General features: G+C 40.0%; 1 protein-coding gene across 1 annotated transcript; it reads left to right on the top strand.

Moving 5' to 3' along the window:
* Positions 1 to 118: 118 nt before the first annotated feature.
* Positions 119 to 24,155, top strand: LOC308244111 (coiled-coil domain-containing protein 169-like; the record flags this gene model as incomplete). Its single annotated transcript, XM_080660136.1, has 3 exons — positions 119 to 124; positions 9,288 to 9,386; positions 24,048 to 24,155. 3 exons carry the CDS (start codon positions 119 to 121, stop codon positions 24,153 to 24,155), a joined length of 213 nt encoding a protein of 70 aa, XP_080516262.1.

The raw sequence follows: 24,155 nt of genomic DNA, 5'->3' as shown, positions 1-24,155 counted from the left end.
TCTTCCCCCACTTCTTTTTATCAATGTCCTGTCATTTTCCGAGTACAAGTCTTTTACCTCCCTGGTGGTGACCTCAGAAAATGTTCTGGTGTTGGGGAGTACTGTGGAAGAAGCCATGATGCAGGTACAGTCAAAACTTGGTTCTTGAACATCTCCTATCTCAAACAGTTTAGTTCTGCACCAAGTTGTTCAGGGGAAAACATGTCTTGGATGTTGAACCAAGCTTTGGTTTTTGACCTGACAACCCTTTTATGCTGACACCTCACAATGACAAAAAGCATCTATTAGGCACCAAAGGAGAAAATGCTTTTCTTGCTGATGAAAGTCAACCATTAGCTCAATTTTAAAACATAAAGAGGCCGTTAAGAGCGCTGATGTTGCTAAGGGTGTGAAAGAAACAATGATCACAGGCAATTTAAGAGGTAGAAAAACTGTTGTGGATTTGGATAAATGACAAGCAGCTAGCCAGTGAAAGCATTTCAGAGGCAGTGATATGTGAACCAGCAAAGATGCTGCACCCCTGAAAGATACCGTAGGAACAAGTGCTGAAAGTGATTTGGTTAAGGCTATTAGGTTCAATAAATTTAAGAAAAGAAGTGTTTGTTTATAGATCAAACAGTGCATTAGACATGTACTGTATATAGGAAAGGTTAAAACAGGGAATCATTTGGGGTTCTAGAATGGATTAATTCAATTTACATGATATCTAATGGGAAAAAATGATTTGGTTGTCAAACAAGTCACTTCTTGAATAGCCCACCAGAATGAATTAAGTTTGAGAACTGAGGTTCAACTGTATTTAGAAAATATGGGGATTAGGAGAGAGGGTCAAGATGATGGCATAGGTAAACATGGTATTCACCTCCTCCCACAACTGCATCAAAATCACAACTAACACAGAACAACCATCATTCAGAACCACCTGAAATCTGACTGAATGGAAGCCCTACAACTAAGAATTAAGGAAGAAGCCACAATGAAAGTGGTAGGAGGGGCAGAGACACAGAATAGACTGGTCTGACACCCACATGTGGCGTGTTTTTAATTGAGAGGGATATCTTGGCAGTGGAGGTCCCCCATGAGGAGCAAAGAGTCCCAGCCCCATGCCAGACTCCTCAGTCCAGGTGTCCAGAGCCAGGAAGAGAAGTCCCCATAACTTCTGGTTGTAAAAACCAGCAGGGATGGAGGCTAAGGGAGTCGGATAGCTGCTAAGGTTCCAAGGCATTCCTCTTAAAGGGCCCCCACACAGGCTTACTCAGACTCACTCCTTCTGAGCTCCAGCAGCAGCTTTAAAGGATCTGGAGACATACAGGGAAGAACTAAGTTGTCTGGCATCAGGGCAAGAGCTGGAGGGCAGCTTTCTCCCAGACAAAGTGCTGGCAAGGTCATTGTTCTTTTGCTGAGACCTCACCACCACAGAGCCAACAGGCAGGTGCCATATCTGAGTCTCCCTAAACCTGGCCCAGACTGTTCACCCCACCCTGGTGATTCCTGAGATGCTGCTCCACCCAATTTGCAGCCCCATCCAAGCTGTTTGCTATGGCTTTTCCATATGAATGGCCTGTCCTGGAAAGGGCTTCAGACTTTCCTAATATCTCTCAAATAAGCAGCAGCTGGCTTGAGAAAGCCCCATACTACTCAATAAGTGGCCCCAGGTCCAGCACTAGCAACAGCCTGCTAAGTTTCACAGCTTGGCCTCTCCTGTGCACCTTCAACCCCAGAACAAGTAGCAGCAATCTGTAGATCACTCTTTAGCTCATGATGGGTGACCCAGGCAGGGCACAAAGAGCAGCTGACTTTGCATCTCCTGGTAGACCCCAGAGCCAGTGCATGCACATCACTACCACATCCATGAATGATACAATCAAGGGATAGACTTGGTGAGCACCAAAGCCCCTTTGAAGCAAGTCCTACTCCATAAGGGTGTCTCATGCACAGCAACTCTTCCACTGTAGTAGCAGCTGGTCCTCACAGGCAATTGATAATCGCTCCCAGTGATGCCAACAGCAATCAAGACTCAACTACAACAGGAAAATGCACAAAGCCCACATAGGGGCACACCTGGAGCACCCAGCTCAGGTGACTGGGGAGGCTGTGTCACTGGGCCCTCCAGGACACCTACTACACAAGGCCACTCTACTAAGTCTGGGAGACATAGCAGCTCAACCTAATACATAGAAACAAACACAAGGAAGTAGCCAAAATGTGGACACAAAGAAACATGTCACAAATAAAATAACAAAAGAAATCTCCAGAAAAAGAAGTAACTGAAATGGAAGCAAGAAAACTACAAGATATAGAGTTCAAAACAATGGTTATAAGGATGCTCAAGGATCTTAAAGAGGACTTCAAGGAACTTAGTGAGAACATCAATGACATAAAAAAGGACCAGTCAGAAATGAAGAAGATACTAACAGAAATGAAGAATAATTTACAGGGAATAAATAGTAGAGTAGAGGACACCAAAAATCAAATCAGTAATCTAGAATATGAGGAAGTAAAAAATACCCAATCAGAAGAGAAAAAAAAATCCAAAAATATGAAGATAGGCTAAGGAGTCTCTGAAACAATTTCAAGTGTACCAACATTCAAATCATGGGGGTGCCAGAAGGGAAAGAGATAGGGCCAAAATTAAAAACATACTTGAAAAATATGACAGAAAACTTCCCCTACCTGGGGAAAGAAATAGACACATAAGTCCAGGAAGCGCAGAGAGTTCCAAACCAGATGAACCCAAAGAGGCCCATACCAAGATACATCATAATTAAAATTCCAAAGTTTGAATACAAAGAATCTTAAAAGCAGCAAGAGAAAAGCAGTTAGTTACCTACAAGGGAGCACTCATACAACTGTCAATTGATTTCTCAACAGAAACTTTGCAGACCAGAAGGGAGTGGCAAGAAATATTCAAAGTGATGAATAGCAAGGGTCTACTACTATCATTTAGAATTGAAGGTCAGATAAAGAGCTTCACAGATAAGAAAAAGCTAAAGGAGTTCATCACCACCAAACCAGTATTACATTAAATATTGAAAGGTCTTCTTTAATAAGTAGAAGGAAAAAAAGATAAAGAATATGAACAATATAATGGCAATAAATACATATCTATCAAGAATTGAATCTAAAAATAAATACAAATGAACAAAGAATCTAATGAACAAAATAAACTGATGAATAAAATAAAACCAGAGGTATGGAATCATGGAACAGACTGATGAAGGGGGAAAGGAGAAGGGGATGAGATTAACCAAAGAACTTATACGCATACTAGAGGCCCAGTGCATGAATGCGTGCACTGGTGGGGTCCCTCAGCCTGGCCTACGGGAATTGGGATGAAACTGGCTCTCTAACATCCTCTGAGGGGTCATGGGGGCAGTTCTTGGGTGACACACCCCAGAATCTGGCCCCCTCCTCTCTGGTTCCCAGTGCATCACCTGAGAACCACAGCTGCCAAGTCACCACAGCTCGGCAGCTCCTGCATTGAATGTCTGCCCCCTGGTGGTCAGTGCACATCATAGCTGCCAGTCGACTGGTTGCCTAGGCTTTTATATATACAGATATGCATTACCCATGGACACAGACAATAGAGTGGTGAAGGCCTGGGACAGGACGGGAACCCAGTGGAGGGAAGTTATGGAGGGAAAAAGAGGGGGGCATCTGTAATACACTCAACAATAAAAGATTTTTAAAAAAGAAAATATGGGGTTATCACTAAGCTGTATTAACACCCCATGTAAGAATAATGAGAGACTGACAACAGTTAGCAAGCACTTAATATGGAAGAGTAAAAAGCAGAGAGTTTTTGTGGTAGACTCTAAAGATGCCTCCTATACCTAGTGGAAGGGCAGACACAAAAAAACAGCAAAGCCAAAGACCCAGCTGTGAGAGACCCAAAGCTCCAGAGGCATTTGAATGCTCAGGCCATGCAGGTCTGTGAAGGGCAGGTCCCTCATAAGGATAACCAGGGATCCTGAAAACTGTGACAGGACATTTATATGGATGCCCCTGAAGTTGTTGACTCTACAGCTCTACCTGGACCCTCTGTGTGTACAGAACTGGCTCACCTCTAGCTCTAGTAAGGGCTACAACCCTCACTGTCCTGGAAGATTTCATTAGAGGCCTCTCCCCAACAGGTTCCCCCTAGGAGCTGCCTCCACCTTCTCTCCTGGCCGCCAGAGCCATTAATAAGTGTGCTGTTCAACATCTATAATTTTAAAAAGTGAAAATTCAGGAAACTGGGGACAATTAACCCAATAGGAAGCATAATTTGTTTATTTCCCAGACCTGAGCTAAGTTTAAGTTCCAGAAATAACTGACCAAAGAAGTGGCTGCTAGGTTGCTAGGAGAAAAGATCTTGTTACTCCAGTCCAAGTATACACCATAACAATACCCCCAGTCTTCACCCCAAGGGACCTCTGACCATTTACATAGGTGACTGTATGCTGTGGGAAAGGGAATGACCAGACATTTTGAGGTCTGAGTTGACATCGATTCCCAGAATGGGAATCTATGCCTAAAGTCCAAATCATAGTGGACCAAAAGTGCCCACAGACTCCACTACCCCACAGTCCCCAAGTACATAATTGAAATAGATATACTTAGCAGTTGAAGTTAACCACCACATTGAACCCTCATATCTGAAGTAAAAGCTATCATGGTAGGGAAGACCAAATGGAAACTTTAAAATCTGAGCCCTCCCTATTCAAGGACACATCATAAACCAAACACAATTTCTTATACTAGGGAAGGCAGCAGAAATTAGCTGCACAATTAAAGATAAAAGATGCAAGAGAACTGGTGCCAATCTGAGCTCTGTTTAATTTGCCAGTCTGGCCCCTGTAAAAGCTTGGTGGATATTGGAGAAAGCCACCACAGACTTGAATTGCAGTTGCCAGATGTGGTATTACTGCTGGAACAGACTAATAAGTCTTCAGGTACAGGGAATGCAACCGTTGATTTGGAGAATGTGTTCTTTCCCTTCCAATTAGAAAAGAGTCTAAAAAACAGTTTGCAACTTCTGGTTTTACCTCTAATATGTGTAATGCTTGGAAGTCATCAATCCTGCTGTTACAACAACAAAAAAGTGGATAACATGAAAATCAGAGAGATTCTTCTTGATCCATTAGAGAATTGAATTTGCCCACTCTGAAATCTGTGTAAATTGACAAATCTAGTCTGTAATAGAAGCTGCTAGAAACTGGTAGCAATACTTAAATGGTAATTGTGATGAATTACTGGAGGAAAAGTAGACAAATATATTACTAAAGTAGACTTCAATACCTCTGTGTCAGTACCTGATAAATCAAATGGGCAGAAAAATCAACAAAGATAGTGAATAGGACTATCAATCAACTTGATCTATTGACATTTATAGAATATTTCAGCCAACAACAGTAGAAATAGATTCTTTTCAAGCTGACATGTAACATTCACCAAGATAAACCCCATTCTGGGCCCCTATTAGACTCTCAGCTTCATGAGAACAGGGTAGGTTTGCAATTCCCCGACACAATGCTTGGCATATGGGAGGTACTTGACTTTTTTGAATAAATGAATCCTATGTAATAAAAGCCTAATATGCTAAGTGTCTGGTCATCCGGTCATCCATTCAACCAATCAAAGCATAATATGCTAATGATATGCTAAGGCCTCTCAACTGCTCGCTATGATGTGCACTGACCACCAAGGGACAGACGCTCCAATCGGTAGGTTAGCTTGCTGCTGGGGTCTGACCGATCAGGACTGAGCAAGATGGGTTGGACACGTGCTGGAGCCCTCCCGTGGTCCCTCCCCAGCTGGCCAACCTCCCACATCCCTCCCCGGCCCCAATCGTGCACCAGTGGGGTCCCTTGGCCTGGCCTGCTCCCTCTCACAATCTGGGACCCCTCAGGGGATGTCAGAGAGGTGGTTTCAGCCCAATCCTGCAGGCCAGGCCAAGGGACCCCACTGGTGCACGAATTCATGCATCAGGCCTCTAGTTAATTATAAAATTAGGCAACATGATAAGAAATCTAGTCAAGATGGAAATAGCAGCAAGATATAATTTAACACAAAGAAAATATATTTAAAATGGATAAGCCTCAAAGGTTAGAACTGCAAATCCACACCAATAAATAATAAAACATCCTTCTGTCATACAAACTGTCATTTGATGAACATTCCTAAACCCCTGCTTTCTCATGTCACTTCTTTAATAATTTCCTATAACTCCCTGTGTTTAGACTCCTGAGCCAAGCATTCTTAGCCTTATATAACCAGGTTCTTCCCTAGTTATCTTACTTTGTCTCTTGTTTATTGCTCAAATATTTTGCTTTAGCTCTGTTAATACCACTAAACATTTCTGACTTAACCTATGATCAATACATAGCTTCACTATCTCCTTCTTTTTTCCCGATCCAAATCCTTTCCATTTTGGGGACCCTGAATGTCCTAGCCCACGATGATCAACCTCTTTTAAAAACTTGTGAAACATTTATTGTCCATGTTTCATATTTTTGGTACTTAATCAAAAATATATTTCCTTGAATTTTTTCCTGTTTCATATGTGCATTCTTGTATGACCTTCTAGATCATATGTCATTAAGGTCATCTTTAATATGAAAATAACTAGTAGCCCTGCACACAAATCCGTGTACCAGTAGCTCTCTGCGGGGCCTGGCCACTCCGCGCCTGCTGCCCAGAGGCTCTCCACGGCCCAGAGGTCCATCCACGGCCAGGCGTAGAACACTTGCCTCATTGTTGGGGCGATGATGCAAGCGTTCTGCGCCCTGGCCTGGCCAGAGAGAGGCCCATCTGCAGCCGGGGCTCGGAACGCTTGCCTCATTGCCACGGTGACGAAGCAAGCATTCCGCCAGGCTGCTCACACTGCCTGCTCTCAGCGGCCACCCCCCTCAGGACTGGGGGACTCTGGCGGGGCTGAGAGGAGTGGGTGCTGCCATCTTGTGGCTATGGGTGCTTCTGTCTTTGTGATGGGGTGATGGTTAATTTGCATATCACCCTTTTATTAGATAAGATTTGTATTCCAGTAGTTTATTGGTAGCTAATTTCTTTTAGAACTTAGAGTGCACCTTTCCCATTGAAACAACATTACAAAGTATTAGATTCTATTTTACATCTATAAAAATGTATTTAAGAAATGATGTAACTGAACCACATTACTATCATTGACTAAGCTTGAACTCCTTGGAGCAAGGGTCCATGCAGTAAAATTTTGAACTACTTTCATCACTTCCTGATCATCTCTTCAAAGTTCTTCATACTTGAGTAGTGATTTATTTCACAAGGATTTAATTTTCTATAAACTAACTCAGTTTAGCCTCTTATATTTGCTGGGCTTTCATTGATTCTCTCTTGGAGCAAGTTTGTATTTGGGGGAGGAGAACTAAAAGCCACTTATGACACTAGTATATAGATTTCAAAGACAAATAATGCCTGCCTGAGAAATGTCACCTACTTATGTTTTAGCAGGGGTGTTACTCAAATATGCATAGTGGAGAATTATCACTTCTAGAGGATTTGTTGTATCACTGGTGTTATTTCTAGAGACCAGAACTTGCTCTGTTTTTTTGCTGACCTAATTATCCTATTGATACAATTTTTTTAAATATAAAAATAATTAAGAACTATCTAAGGGAGAATAAGTAAAGTTTTTAGAGAATTAGCTGTTTCAGGATAAGGTTATAAATCCTAAAATATCTTGGAGTTTTCTTTTGTGGAGATTTAAATGAGCTGCTTTCATTTTTCTTTGTTTCTTTTTATAGGTTCAGTGGCTTAGATCATAAATAACCAAGAAGAGTTGTGTATAATTCGACCTGGAGACTTTTTAATTTAATGCATAAGAATATGAGAAATAATTGGAGTTGCTGAAAATGATCTGTTATTAGTTGGGGGATTAAAAATGTAAACCAAACTGGTATAATGCATTATTTTTCTAGCACTTGGCTAACTCTCCTCTTCTCTACTCAGCTTCAGCTATTTTTTGAAAAATATATTTTTACTAGGGGCTGAGTGCACAAATTCATGCACCTTGAAAGGAACTGTGGGCTGTGAGGCTGTGGTGGGCACAGGGGCAAGCCTCAGCCCATCCTCCGTGCCCCTGCCCGGCCCTTCCCTCCATGGTCCCTGGTCCCCTGTCTACCAGCAGCCCTGCTCCCAACGCTGCTGCTCCCACACGTTGATGGCGCTGGCCCCGCTTACACCCACTGACGGTGCAGAGCAATTGGGGCTGGTGCCAGTAGTGGTTGCAAGCACCGGGTGGGACCACAGTGCGTGGGAGCAAAGAATTTTCAGTAACCACCAGAGGCTCACCCCGATGATAGCAACTGGTGCCCCACCTTGGTCTGGAGCCCCTGCTCACCTGCTCCACCATCCCACTGTGGCCGATGCCCAACATGTCTCCCACTCTGCTGCCTGCTGCCAACACCTGCCATGTTCCGCGTGCGCCCCCCAGTGGTCAGTGCACGTCATAGCGACCGGTTGTTCAGTTGTTCCACTGTTTGGTCTATTTGCATATTTGCCTTTTATTATATATGATTGATTTTAGAAAGGAAGGGAGAGGGAGAGAGAGATAGAAACACCAATGATGAGAGAGAATCATTGATTGGCTGCTTTCTGCACATCCCCTACTGAGGATCGGACCTGCAACCCAGGCATGTGCCTTGACCGGAAATTGAACCTTGACCTCCTGGTTCATAGGTTGATGCTCAACAACTGGAGTCACACGGGCTGGCTGGGCAGCTTCAGCTGTTTGTGATAACAGGGTATCTGGACTGAGGTCTTAGTTTCCAGAACTGTCTTACTCTGCAATATTCTTACAAATCTTCTGGTTATAAACCTATTGCTTGTTCTATGAGTCTACTTTTGTTACACTAATAGTAATCATATGAATACATATATTATAATTATTTAGCATGTGTGGCCTTTGGAGTAAGATTACCTGGGTTCTAATTCCAACTGTACCTCTTATTGGCTGTGTGCCATTGGGCCAGCTATTTAACCTCTATTGGATGCTATTTTCTCAACAGTAAAAGGAAAATATATTGGCCCTCTCCATGGCTGTAATAGGGATTAAATGAAATACAGTAACCTGTGAGGAGTACTTAGTATAGTATATGGCATATTATTAGGGTTAAATAAATATTGTAATTATTACTATTATTCAAATGATTTTTTTGAAATCACAGAATATCATGGGATCGAAGGCATTTGCCATTACAAAAGTTGATGGTCACTTCCTATTGTTGTTTAGAATGTGAGTATATGTAAAAAATTATTGTTTATACTTTCAGGAATCCTTAAACACATTACTTAAACAGTTAGAAAAATTAAAAAGGAGTCTTGAAAATCAAGTGAAAGCCTATTCACTGAGACTGGAACAAAAATCAAAGGTTTGTTTTATCCTATACTAAGAAATTCCTTTGAAACTGCCATGATTTTTTAGCAAGTTATCTACAAACCTACCACATAACTATCACAAAATACTTACAAAACTATTTGCTACACTATTTTAATAAAATAGCATAGGGGCATAAACTTAACTTAGTAATAGTCTTGTGAGTATTGCAAATCTCTGATGTTGGATTCTATACTTTGGGGTCTTTCACATGGACATAGGCTTACCTACCATAAGATCAACATTGAGTGCCATGTGTACCTAGCTGGAATGTCTCAGGTAACTTTTGTTTCTGTACTTCCAAATTCTGAGTTTGCTCTTAGTGTAAATTATGGTTTTCACTTTTCTATGTTTTTGATTGGTTTGGTTTGATAGAGAAACAAATGTTGGAATTATGAGAGGAAAAGTACCAAGTTTCTAAATATAGAGGGTGAAAAGGAAAATATATAACTTATAAAAAGGTAAAAAGAAGATAAAAGTTTCCCAAATTAAGAGAATAATTTGCATATTTGCTTACTTAGTTATCCTTTCAGCTTAATCTATAGTTTATAGAATTCAAACAAATAGTTCCCTCTGTTATCATGAAATTTAAGGCATTTTACTTCATAATTATGCATGGTGAGGTCTAGGACAGTTATAACATTGCTATTGTCAGAAAAGGTGTACTTACAAATACAGGATAGGAAAGTGTGTACTTACAAACAACAGTCTGGAAATGTATAAGTAAATTATGAAAGATGTTGTGCATATTTTCCAGTTTTTCATTTGCTTTTCAGTTTTATTTATGTTTTTATAGAGTTTTTGTTTTGATGTTGTCAGAGCTATCTTTTACTTATGGCTCCTGATGTCATAGTTTAAAAGATTTGTTTTCATCTCAGTGTTTCAAAAACATTCATCACATCTTTTTTGGTACTTACATGGCTTAATATTTGACATGTAAAAATTTAATCTTTATTAACTTTATTTTGGTATATGCTTTAAGATTAAAATATAAGTTTAGTTTTCAATGTGCATTATCCAAATGAAAGTATTAAAAGAGCAGTTGAATATGTAAATCTCAGAAAAAAAAAGATAAAGATTGGAGAGAGAGACATGGAAATTACTAGCATATAGATGATCAATTAAGACATGTGAATGAATGATATGCATCAGGGAAAACACACAGAGTGAAAAGAAAAGATAGTCTAGGATATTATGAGACTATAATACGACAAAAGGACACAGACTTAGGAGTCACTACAAACTTGGATTTGAATCACAGTTTCATACTTACTGCAGTGTGACTTTTTTGGGTTTTAATATTTTTCCTTCTCTGTAGAAGAGAAATAATAGTCATATCTTGCAGGGGATTTGTCAGTGTTTAGAGAATTAATGTACATAAAGTGTCAAGTAAAATGCCTGACACATAATAGTAAATTTATTTTACTATTAATAGTAAATAGTAAATTCTAAATTTCAGTAAATGGTAAGTATTATTTTCCTGTTTTACTTTTCTGATCTTCCTACACTCTAGCTCTGTGACAGAGGCATCAGAATTTCTACTTGCCTTAGCCTTCCTGCTTTACATTTTTTTTTTAATCTGGAAAATTCATTTAGGTGGAATAGTCCCTACTCTGAGTAAATGGGATCACTGAACATACAATCAAAGCCTATTTTAACAGCTTTTTAGGAAGTATTAATCTTGCCCCCCCCAGTACAAATATCAATAAGGATTTTCACTCTAGAGTGAATTGTTAATCTTTATAGTCAAAGATAGTTCTGACCATGTAGATACTCTGGTGACTGGAAAGGTCAATGGATAATTTGCAGTACTTTCCATGCTGAATACATTAATAATTATACTGCTGTCTTGACTCTTTTGATTGAAATTGACTTTCTATGTTTCAGTATTCTTTTAATTTACACAGTATGTGTACAGTCCAGACATTGTTCTTTAAGAATATACAGGTACACTAAATTACTTAAGTCAGGCAGAAAGACTGATTAGAACTTGTTGCAACACATGATTACCTCTATTCCCCATAAACAGAATTTTAGTGATAAAAATTGTTGAATATAATGCTTTGGTTTATAGATAAGGAACCTGAACCCATTCTGTTTCATTGTGAGGCAATTCTAATTGTGAGAACTGTTAAAAAATCATATGCTGCTTCTTATTCTTCTTCCTTGAAACGTCCTTAAAACCCATTATTCTTAAAACCCATCCACTCGAGAACCAAAATGGCGGCAGAATAGAAAGACGTGTCCCGAGCCTTGTCCCAGAGCATATAGAAAGAACAGCTGAGGGTCGCACGAGGAGTGTCTGTTGGAGAGTTAAGGGACAGCTATACTCCAGGAGAAGGTGGGGGACTGCTGGATGGGGTTCCCCTGACCGGGCAGCCCCCACTGCTGCTGGGTTCCCTCCCGGAGCCACCAGCTCAGACACGGAGACCGCACCATCTTGAAGGGGAAAGTGGATGTTATTGAAAACCTGAAAATCTACAACTGCGGCACCCACTGAACAGCTGTGAACCCCAGAACACTGGTCCCCAATTGGCGCAAACACGCGGATTCAGAGGAGCTCTACACTCCACCACGGAAAGGTCAGATTTCGCCCGGGATAAGGTGAGGTCTCTGGTCCCGGCAGGACAGAGAAACGCGTGCACTGCAGAAGCTGGAGGACCGGGGGAAGTCTGAGCCTAGAAAAATCCGTGGTTGTTGGGGCTGGCATGATCCGTGAATGTGGAAAGGGGTCCTCAGAGCTGCTAACAGAGGGGATCTCTAAAAAGCAACCCATTTTGATCTGACGCAGAAGGACAGCCTAAAAACTCTGGGAGTGTGCCAGCTGTTTGGACACAAGGGGGAAAAGGGGATTGCACAGGCTTAGCAGCAAACCCGGAGTTCACACACTCACGCTTTCTCCTCTTTGAATCCTTGTTTCTGATTACTGAGCCCAATACATAGGATCACCCAGTTGGGGACACCCTAGGAGACTGCAGAAGAAAGTTGTGTTTCTGGAACCTGGGGATCAGAGCGGGGAGTGACCATCAGAGAACCAGCTCTGGGGCAGCCCATTCCCACAAACCGGTATTGAGTGCCATAGGGAAAGCAGGATCTAAAGCAGAAGCTAGAAAGGACCCATAGAACCAGAAGACAAGCCAGAAACACTGCCACCCAGGGGCTGAATCACAAATTGACTCCTGTGTAATCACAAATTAAAGGATTACAAGAAAGTAAGACACACCGCCTGCTTAAAAATCAGGACTGGCTTAGAACACTGAGGAGCAGTGGAATGCAGGGAACTGCAATACTGTCCTGACTGGAAAACAGGTGTGCCAAACAGAACAATAGAGGAAGTGAAGGACCCTCACTACAGCACATTTTATTTTTATTTATTTTTATTTTTTATTTTTTTATTATTTTTTCTTTTTCATCTTTTACTTAAGAAACTACTTTTTTTTCTTTTTTCCTCATTTGATTTTACCTTTTTAATTATTACATTTTTATTTTCAATCAATATTATTACTACTACTATTTTACCTTTTTTAAAAAATATATCATTTTATTTTCTCTTTCTTTGACTTTGAGATTAGTGTTCTAGATTTTATTTTCATCTTTCCTTTAGCATGATTTTACTCTATCTCAACTCTATCTTTATGCCATCACTCTCTTCCTAACTTTTGCCCTTTTGTTGTCCTGTTTCTCTTACCCTTTTCCTGCCTTAGATTTTCCCTATTCTTTTTTTTTTTACCTCCTGTTAAAATTTCACCCTACTTATACATCTAATTTCCAATCCCCTGCTCCGAGTTCATACACACCTCTCTCTTCTCTGTCTTCACTATCCAAAAATTGTTTTTCTCTCTGTCCTTTTGTTGTTGTTTGCTCGAACGTTGATAATACCGTTTTTATGCTTGTTTGTGAGATTCTTTTGCTTATTTTGTTTTCTTGTTTGCTTTGTTTTTGTTTGTTTTTTGCATCTGTTTTTCCTCGCCTCGTTGATATTGTTGTTGTAGTTTGTATTCATCTCCAAGTACTTGTTGCTGGCATTTGCTGGGATTAATGGCTGTTCTATTAGAGTTTAACCCCCATATATACAGTTTGTTCCCCTTTTCTTCTTATTCTCCTTCTTTTCCCTCTTACTTTTTTTTTCCTTTTCTCAATTTCATTTTAGCACTCCTTTCTTTTTTCTTTTTTTCCTCTCTTCTTCTTTCTCTCCTATCCCCTAATTTGCCTTTCTCTGGTGGTCACCTTTATTTGGGGTTATTAATACTGTGAATACATTTCTCTTTAGTGCCTTGTGTGTGGTACTTGGTTGTGTTGTACTTTGTGCCTTTAAATCAACACAGGAGAGAGAGAACTACATAATCAGACACCCGCAGAAGCAGAGACCAAGGGGAGACAAAGACACAGCCCGGATATGAAAGAAAAGCAGGCATCAACAGAAAAGGAAGTAAACGAAATGGAGGCAAGCAACCTGTCAGAGAAATAATTCAGATAAATGGTCATAAGGTGGCTGAAAAGAATGGAAGACAAATTCGACAATATGAGCAAGAACCAAGAGGAAATGAAGAAGAACCAAGAAGAAATGAAAAATGACATCGCTGCTGTAAAGAACTCAATAGAAAACATCAAGAGTAGACTAGAAGAAGCAGAGGACCGCATCAGTGAGCTAGAAGACAAGGTAGGGAAAAATACCCAAGTAGAGCAGCTTCTAGAAAAAAAAATTAAAAAGCAGGAGGAAAGCCTAAGGGAACTTTGGGAAAACACGAAACAAAACAACATCCACATAATAGGGGTTCCAGAAGGAGAGGAAACAGAGCAAGGAATAGAAAACCTGTTTGAAGAAATAAGGGCAGAAAACTTCCCTGAGATAGGGAAGAAAAAACTCACAAAAGCCCAAGAAGCTCACAGACACCTAAACGGTATGAACCCTAAAAGACCCAAACCAAGACACATTATAATTAAATTGGCAAACACCAACGACAAAGTAAGAGTCTTAAAATCGGCCAGAGAGAGACAGAAAGTTACCTACAAAGGAACCCCCATCAGAATAGCAACTGATTTCTCAACAGAAACTCATCAGGCCAGAAGGGAATGGAATGAAATATACAAAGTTATGCAAAGGAAGGGTCTGAATCCAAGAATACTGTACCCAGCAAGGCTATCAATCAAAATTGAAAGTGAAATCAGGAGCTTAACAGACAAAAAAGGACTAAGGGAATTTATTACTACCAAACCAGCGATGCAAAAAATGCTAAAAGGTCTGCTGTTAAAAAAAAAAAAAAAAAGAAATAGGAAGTGAAGAAGGACCACAGGGGTAAAGAATAAAAATGGCGACAAGTAAGTACCTATCAATAATAACTTTAAATGTAAATGGATTAAATGCCCTAATGAAAAGACATAGGGTAATGGATTGGATTAGAAAACACCACCCATATATCTTCTGTCTACAAGAAACCCACCTCAGAAAAAAAGACGCACACAGACTGAGGGTGAAGGGATGGAAAAAGGTTTTTCAGGCAAATGGAAGTAAAAAAAAAGCTGGGGTAGCAATACTTATATCTAACAAATTAGATATCAAAGTGAAGGACATAACAAGAGATAAGGAAAGCCACTTCATAATACTAAAGGGAACAACCCAATAAGAAGAAATAACTCTGGTAAACATATATGCACCCAATACAGGAGCACCCAAATACATAAAAAAAACTCCTGGAGGATATCAAAGGAGAAAGTGACAGCAATACAATCATAGTAGGAGACTTTAATACCCTACTATCACCATTGGAAAAATCCTCTAAACAAAAAGTCAGCAAAGAAACATCAATCCTAAATGACTCAGTAGACCAGATGGAATTAATTGACATCTTCAGAACATTTCACCCCAAAGCCACAGAATATACATTCTTCCCAAGTGCACATGGGTCATTTTCAAAGATAGACCATATGTTGGGTCATAGGCAAGGTCTCTTCAAATTCAAGAAGATAGAAATCATATCAAGCATCTTATCAGATCACAGTGGCATAAAACTGGAAATCAAGTACAATAAAAACAACCCCAAAAAATCAAACACATGGAGACTAAACAGCATGCTATTAAACAATGACTGGGTTACCAGAGAGATCAAGGAAGAAACAAAAAATATCATGGCAACAAATGACAATGAAAACACAACAATCCAAAATCTATGGGACACGGTGAAAGCAGTCTTGAGAGGGAAGTTCATAGCTCTACAAGCCTCCGGCAAAAAACAACAAACAATTGAAATAAATTACCTAACCCTACAACTCAAAGAGTTAGAAAAAGAGCAACAAGAAAAGCCCAGTGTAAGCAGAAGGAAGGAAATAATAAAGATCAGAGCGGAGATAAACGACATTGAAACCAAAAAAAAACATACAAAAGATCAACAAAACCAAGAGCTGGTTCTTTGAAATGATAAACAAGATTAATGAACCTCTAGCCAGGCTCACAAAGAAGCAAAGAGAGAGGACCCAAATAAACAAAATCAGAAATAAAAGAGGTGAAATAACAACAGAGCCCACAGAAATACAAAGGATTGTTAAACAATACTATGAACAACTCTATTCCAACAAACTGGAAAACCTGGAGGAAATGGACATATTCCTAGAAAAATATAACCTTCCAAAACTCAATCAGGAAGAATCTAAACATCTCAATAGGCCAATAACTATAGAAGAAATTGAAGCAGTCATCAAAAATCTTCCAGCAAACAAAAGCCCAGGGCCAGATGGCTTCAAAGGGGAGTTTTGCCAAACATTCAAGGAAGCACTAAAACCTATCCTCCTCAGACTATTCCAAAAAATTCAAGAGGAAGGAACACTTCCAAGCTCATTCTATGAAGCCAGCATCACCCTAATACCAAAACCAGATAAAGACAACACAATGAAAGAGAATTACAGGCCAATATCCCTCATGAACATAGATGCCAAAATCCTCAACAAAATTCTACCAAATCGGATCCAGCACTACATCAGAAAGATCATACACCATGACCAAGTAGGATTTATCCCAGGAATGCAAGGATGGTACAATATCCGCAATTCAAAAGTGATATATCACATAAACAAATTGAGAGATAAAAATCACATAGTCATATCAATTGATGCAGAAAAAGCATTTGACAAAATCCAATACCCTTTCTTGATAAAAACTCTCAGCAAGGTGGGAATAGAAGGATCATACCTCAACATAATGAAAGCTGTATATGATAAACCCACAGCTAACATCATACTCAATGGGCAAAAACTAAAACCATTACCCTAAGAACAGGAACAAGACAGGGATGCCCACTCTCACCACCCCTGTTTGACATAGTACTGGAAGTATTAGCCATTGAAATTAGACAAGAAGAAGAAATAAAAGGCATCCAAAGTGGAAAAGAAGAAGTAAACTGTCCTTATTTGCAGATGACATGATATTGTACATAAAAAACCTGACTCTATCAAAAAACTAACAGACTTAATAAATGAATTCGGCAATGTAGCAGGATACAAAATTAATGCCAAGGAATCTATGGCATTTCTATATACCAATAGTGAACTTACAGAAAGAGAGATTAAAAAAGCAATACCATTTACCATCGCACCAAAAAAATTAAGATACCCAGGAATAAACTTAACTAAGGAGGCAAAAGACCTATATGTGGACAACTACACGATGCTGAAAAAAGAGATAGAGGAAGACATAAACAGATGGAAGAACATACCATATTCATGAATTGGTAGAATCAACATAATCAAAATATCCATACTACCCAAAGCAATCTATAAATTCAATGCAATTCCCATTAAAACACCAATGGCATATTTCACAGACCTAGAATGAACCTTCAAAAAATTCATCTGGAATAAAAAGAGACCCCAAATAGCTGCAGCAATTCTGAGAAAGAACAACAAAGTAGGGGGGATCTCAATACCATATATCAAGCTTTATTACAAAGCCACTGTTCTTAAAACAGCCTGGTACTGGCAAGAGAACAGACATATAATTCAATGGAATAGAATAGAGAACCCAGAAATCAACCCAAACCACTATGCCCAATTAATATTTGACAAAGTAGACATGAACATACAATGGAGTCAAGACAGTCTATTCAACAAATGGTGTTGGGAAAATTGGACAGATACATGCAAAAAAATGAAACTAGATCACCAACTTTCACCATACACAAAAATAAACTCAAAGTGGATAAAGGACTTAAACATAAGACCGGAAACCATTAAAATACTAGAGGAATCCACAGGCAGAATAATCTCGGACATATGCCGAAGGAACTTCTTCACTGATACTGCCCCTAGGGCAATGGAAACTAAAGAGAAAATAAACAAATGGGACTACATGAAAATAAAAGCTTTTGCACAGCAAAGGAAACCATCAATAAAACAACAAGAAAGCCCACTGCATGGGAGAACATATTTGCCAATGATATCACCGATATGGGTTTAATCTCCAACATTTATAGAGAACTCATACAACTTAACAAAAAGAAGATAAACAACCCAATCAAAAAATGGGCAACTGATCTACATAGACACTTTTCGAAAGAAGACAGAAGGAAGGCCAAGAGACATATGAAAACCTGCTCAAAGTCACTAATAATCAGAGAGATGCAAATCAAAACAACAATGCAGTACCATCTTACACCTGTCAGAATGGCTATCATCAGCAAATCAACAAACGTCAAGTGTTGGCAAGGATGCAGAGAAAACGGAACCCTCGTGCACTGCTGGTGGGAATGCAGACTGGTGCAGCCACTGTGGAGAACAGTATGGCGTTTCCTCAAAAAACGAAAAATGGAACTCCCATTTGACCCCATGATCCCACTTCTAGGAATATATCCCAAGAAACCAGAAACACAAATCAGAAAGGATGTATGCACCACTATGTTCATAGCAGCACAATTCACCATAGCTAAGATTTGGAAACAGCCTAAGTGCCCATCAGCAGATGACTGGATTAAAAAACTTGGTATATCTACACAATGGAATACTATGCTGTGGTAAATAAGAAGGAGTTCCTACCATTTACAACAACATGGATGGAGATGGAGAGTATTATGTTAAGTGAAATAAGCCAGGCAGAGAAAGATAAATATCACATGATCTCACTCATTTGTGGAATATAATGAACAGCATAGACTGATGAACAAGAACAGAACCATAGCCTAATACACGTCGATCAGAACCTCAAACCTCAGGGAAGGAGAGGGTCAGTGGGAGTAAGGGGGAGAGATCAACCAAGGGACTTGTGTGCATGCATATGAGGCTAAGCAATGGACACAGACAACAGGTGGGTTTGACAACCCGTTGGGGGAAATGGGGGGATAAGGACACATATGTATAAAAATAATAAAATAAAAAAATAATAATAATAAATAGAAAAGAAATTGTGAGGTAACCAGAACCCCAAGAACTCCTGAGAACATCTTTCTTGCCATGCTAGCAGTCATCAGCTGTACGGTAATATTACCTGGGGCAAATGGGGAAGTATTTTGGACTTACATTCCTGACCCTTCATGGGTAAGAGCCCTTACGTGGGCTGATCCCCCGCCTAATGTAGTCACCAATAATACCAAACGCTTTGGTCATCCAGGAAGACCATGGGTGGGGCTAGGAAGTATAATTACACAGGGGTTGCCACCCGGCTTCCCTTTGTATGACACAAAATCAAACCACTGCTCCTTTATGTATAAAATTAAAGAGAGGTTTCTGGCTTGCGTGGACACCAAAGGAAGGGACTATCACTACTTGTTCCTGGGAGAGGTGCAGAAAATGTAACTAAGACCTTGTCTATACAAAAAGAATTTGACAGCCAGTTTGAAATGGAATTACCATGGCCTAGAGCAAAGAATATCTTTACATGATATTATTCTTCAATCTCATTATAATTTTTCCCAGATTTGTATTACCCCCATTACCTATAATAGTACCTCGCACCCTTGGGAATCAATAAAAAATCATCTTTTTGGTGCTTGGAGACAAAGGTAACACATCTCTTGATATTTTAGAATTACAACAGCGTAATGTACAATTATCCCAAACAAACTTACAAACTAATTCTTTGAATGGCTGGCAGCAATTTATTTATTTATTTATTTATTTATTTATTTATTTATTTATTTATTATTTTTTTAAATATATTTTATTGATTTTTTTACAGAGAGGAAGGGAGAGGGATAGAGAGTAAGAAACATCGATGAGAGAGAAACATCGATCAGCTGCCTCCTGCACACCTCCTACTTGGGATGTGCCTGCAACCAAGGTACATGCCCTTGACCGGAATCAAACCTGGGACCTTTCAGTCCGTAGGCCGACTGTCTATCCACTGAGCCAAACCCGTTAGGGCAGCTGGCAGCAATTTAAAAAGGACACGAAGGGATTTAATTCCTTCCACTGTATAGAGGGCTCCCTGGGAAGGCACCAGAGCATTCTGTATTGGCCCCTCTTGCCCCTTTGGCCAAGAGGGACCCTCTTTTCACAATCCAATTGCCCACATCTGTTGCCTGAGCTTTCTGTTGAAGCCTCGTGGTGGCTGTTACCATGATCTGTCTCTCGCCCAGTGGGGTGAGCTGGGCCCTCCCCGAGAAGAAACTTGGGTTCCCCAAGATATATAATCAGTGCCTGGGGGCCCCGCCAGCAGGTGAGGGGATCCCAAGGCAGGTGCTGGGCATGGAGGCCACGGGGGCATAGGCTACCAAGGAGACAGAACTGAACCTCACATCACCCTGCTTGGCCCCGGAGGATGGCTGGTTAGCCAGAGATGTGTAAGAGTCTTCAGGGAAGGAACAACCTAAGACAGGCACAGTCGCAGAGGGGCCATCAGGAGAGAACTTGGGAGTCAACAGAGGTGGGGCACAGACCCTCTCCCCCACAACTTTGCAGGGGCCTGAACCCTCACCCCTTCTGAGGGAGGTCTCCTGCCCCCATGGCTGCTTCGCTTCCCATGCCTAGCTCAGATAAGGACACAGGTGACAGACAGTGACTTGGCCGACAGCAGCTGCCCTCTCACTGCAACACTTGTTTGAGTTGTCTTGTACCCATGGTGTGGGGAAGTGGATTTTTGATATCTAAATCCAGCCTAGCACCAGGAATGCTCAGGGCCTACTCAAGAAGGCAAATAATCCTTCCCACTAATATTTACAGGGTAAAATAAGATTGTTGACAGAGTATTAATTTTGACAGTAAAATAGTAGTCAAGTTCTCAGACTAATTTAAATTGGCTAATTGAAATAAGCAAATATTCTAGAAAAATTAATGGTACTGGACAAAAAGCTGTTTCTAAAGTGTTAACTAAAATTTTTATTGGTAGTTCATCTCATGGTAAAATTGCATAACATGTAATGAACCTAAAGCAGTTATATTTTAGTGCAAAAAATTAAAATTTAAAAGCTATCAAGACTACATTATAAAATTTCCAAAAGCCTCCTAATATTTAAATCAAAAAAGGGGGGAAAGTAGAAGAATATCATGTAAGGAAAAATATCCTGTAAGTAAATTACATCTAGAAAATTTTTACTTTAGAAAATTAACTTTCATTTGTAATGCTAACAGCAAGACACCCATGAAAAACACACATGGTGTCAAAACAAGCCAAAGGAAAATCATTTGGGCAAAAAAATGAAAAAGGATCCCAAGTCAAATTTATAGAAAAGATTCCTTTATTAACTTTTGGTCGAGAATATGTTTGTATATTTTCAGAAAACAACTCCAAGACCATGTGGATTCCTGCAACAGAGAGGAATTGCTCCAGCCATGAAGACAGAAGAGAAACAGTCCAGAGATGGAAGACGCTGACAACGCCTTGCCATACCAGCAGTCAGCAGCTGTGCGTCGCTGCAGGTTGCCCAGGACCAAACCAGAGAGGGTCAGACCTGCATTACCACCATTTGTTTACGATCCAGAACTGAAATATCATTGCTGACATGTACACATAAGGAACTGTTTGACATTGAAATTGGAACTCAAAAGAACTGTTGGCCCAGAAATAAACTCACTACAGACTGATTCATTTGCCTCTCAGCATAACCATTATTGCTTGTCCCATTTTTGGTTCTTATAAGTGTATTTCTAGTATCACATGATCTCACTCATCTAGGGGAAATAATGAACAACATAAACTGATGAACAAAAACAGACCCGGAGTCAGGGAAGCATCGATCATACTGTCAAACCTCAGGGAAGGTAGGGGAGGGTGGGGGTAAGGGGGAGAAATCAACCAAAGGACTTGTATGCATGCATATAAGCCTAACCAGTGGTCACGGACAACAGGGGGTTGGGGGCATGCGTGGGGAAGGGTTTGGGAGGGGAATGGGGGGATGAGCACAAATATGTGATACCTTAATCAATAAAGAAACTTAAAAAAATAAAAAATAAAGTAAAATCATAGTTTTATACTTGGCCTTGCAGTGAAAAATATTTTGTCATATTAAAAAATAAATATAATAAAAATAAAAAAAACCATCCACTCAAGAACACTGAACTCCTCCTACATTACAACTTTTGAAAGATTTGAAATCAACTTAGTCTTCCCATAGTTCCTCCCTCCCAATCTAATTTAGTGTTATATTAGACATTCTTTATGACATAGGTTCCAGACTACCCAGCTATTTCTGTTATTTTTTTGAACAGTTCCACATTTGAAAATAGAGCTTTCCACATTTAAAACTAGAAGAAGTTATAACCTCAACAGAATAGTGGTTAGTCTTATTCCACTGTACTCATTTCTCTGCTGTCCATGCACTATTTCTGGAATACAGATATTCAGTGTTGTTCCTCCCTTAAAACCTTCAGTGATGGAATTCTCTAAAGGATCTCAGCAGGGCTTTTCACTGTGGTTTACAGGGTCTTCTCCAACAGGCAGTGCCTGCTTTACCAGCCATGTCCCTACTCACACCCTGTACTGCAACCAGACCAACCATATATGCAATTCTTGCATCTGTCATGCTGCTTTACACCTTTAGGCCCTTGCTGCTCCTGCCTGGGATGTCCTTACCCTAGTTCTCAATTGGCTACTCTTAGATGTACAGCCCCCATAGTCTGAATTAGTTGTATCTCTATATGTTTACAAAGTACCTGTGCAAACCTCTGCCAAGGCAATAAATGCTACAATATATTGATTTTCTGTTCCCACAATCTATATATATAAAAGCCTAAGTGGCCGAAAGACCAAACGACTGGTCAACCGGTTGCTATGATGAGCACTGACCACCTGGGGGCAGATTCTCAATGCAGGAACTGCCCCCTGGTGGTCAGTGCACTCCCACAACCAACCTCCTTCAGCCAGCCAACCTCCCGTGGTCCCTCCCCCCAGCTGACTGCCCCCCCCCCGATCGGTCCTGATGGGTGGGGGGCTGGTCAGCCAACCTACCGCAGTCTTTCCCCCTGATCAGCCTATCTCCCATAGTCCCCCCCCCCCAGCAGCTGGCCAACCTCCCACGGTCCTGTCCCCCAGCCAGCCAACCTCCTGTGGTCCCTCCCCCTGGTGGCTGACCCCCCACCCCCGATCAGCCCTGATTGTCAGCCAGGCAGAAAGACCCCACCTGTGCATGAATTCGTGCACTGGGACTCTAGTAGATAATAAGAGCCATGACTTGTCCTCAACTGTCCCCTTTTACCTTCAAATGTGTTCACTTGTTTATCTACCATTCCTATTCCTTCTTTTGTTTTAAGGAAAAAACATCACACACTTCTTCCCAAGACTATCAACTGCCTCTAGAGCTTACTTAATAATTATTTCCTTTTATATTTTTAATTTTTCTTTCATTGGCTGTGGCTTGTCCTTTGTTTGCAACATTCTCATCTCTTTCACCAAAACAAAACAAAAACAAGCTTTTATTTTACCCTGATTCTCCTTATAAAACCACTACGTTTTCTCAGCCAAACTTCGTGAACCAATGTCATCCCAATAAATTCAATTAAATAAAGAAAAAAATGCAATAAATGCTAGACATTTTTGAAAAAAAAAAGAGTGGATATACTCATTGCCTCTGTTTTTCACTCCTTGACCTTTTTCAGCTCACTTCTGACCTTACCATTGGGCTCTGACACAGTTTATCTCTTAATAAGCAAATAAATACAATGACTCCTTTTCAAGCCTCCTGGTCCTGCCTATATTTAATGATTCTCCTATCCCATAAAGTTGCTGTGCCAAGTTTGTATAGTCAACTCTTATTTTTCCATGTACTCTTAACAAGTAGTCAAATTTACTCATGGCTTCAATTGCCATCTATAAGATCATCAGTCTAATTACTCCTGGATTACCTATTATATTATATTTACACACATATCAGAAGTTTCCTTTTGTATCCTGGAAGTATTTCAAAATAGATAAAAATGAAAACCTTAATGGCAGAGTGCATGTATCATTTATATTTAGTGTCTCTTACAAGAACATTTAATGATCTATACCACACAGATGATGTGATTTTCACAATTTCCTATATATTTACCTTAAAAATCACATAGCCTATGGGGATTAGGTGTTTCCATAATATTTAGAAGCTTTATAACCTGAAAAGGGCTAGAATTTTTCATTATTCTTTAGCTTCTTTTATACATGCTAATAAAGGACCTGAAAGAGTTGAGAAGTTATTCTTCTTCTTATCTCTGAAATCAATTTTGAAATAAGAGGATAAATGTTCAAATGTTTGTATATTAGGTCTCTGACTCATACCAAATTTCAAGAATGCAACAAATTGATCAACTGCCTAGAATGAAAGAGAATCTAGAAAACATAAGTCTAACTATATCTTTCCATTCTAATTAA

The sequence above is a fragment of the Plecotus auritus genome (genome assembly GCF_963455305.1).
Source record: "Plecotus auritus genome assembly, chromosome: 3".
In the NCBI taxonomy this organism is placed as follows: Eukaryota; Metazoa; Chordata; class Mammalia; order Chiroptera; family Vespertilionidae; genus Plecotus; species Plecotus auritus.
This window is presented reverse-complemented; position numbering and strand designations above follow the sequence as displayed.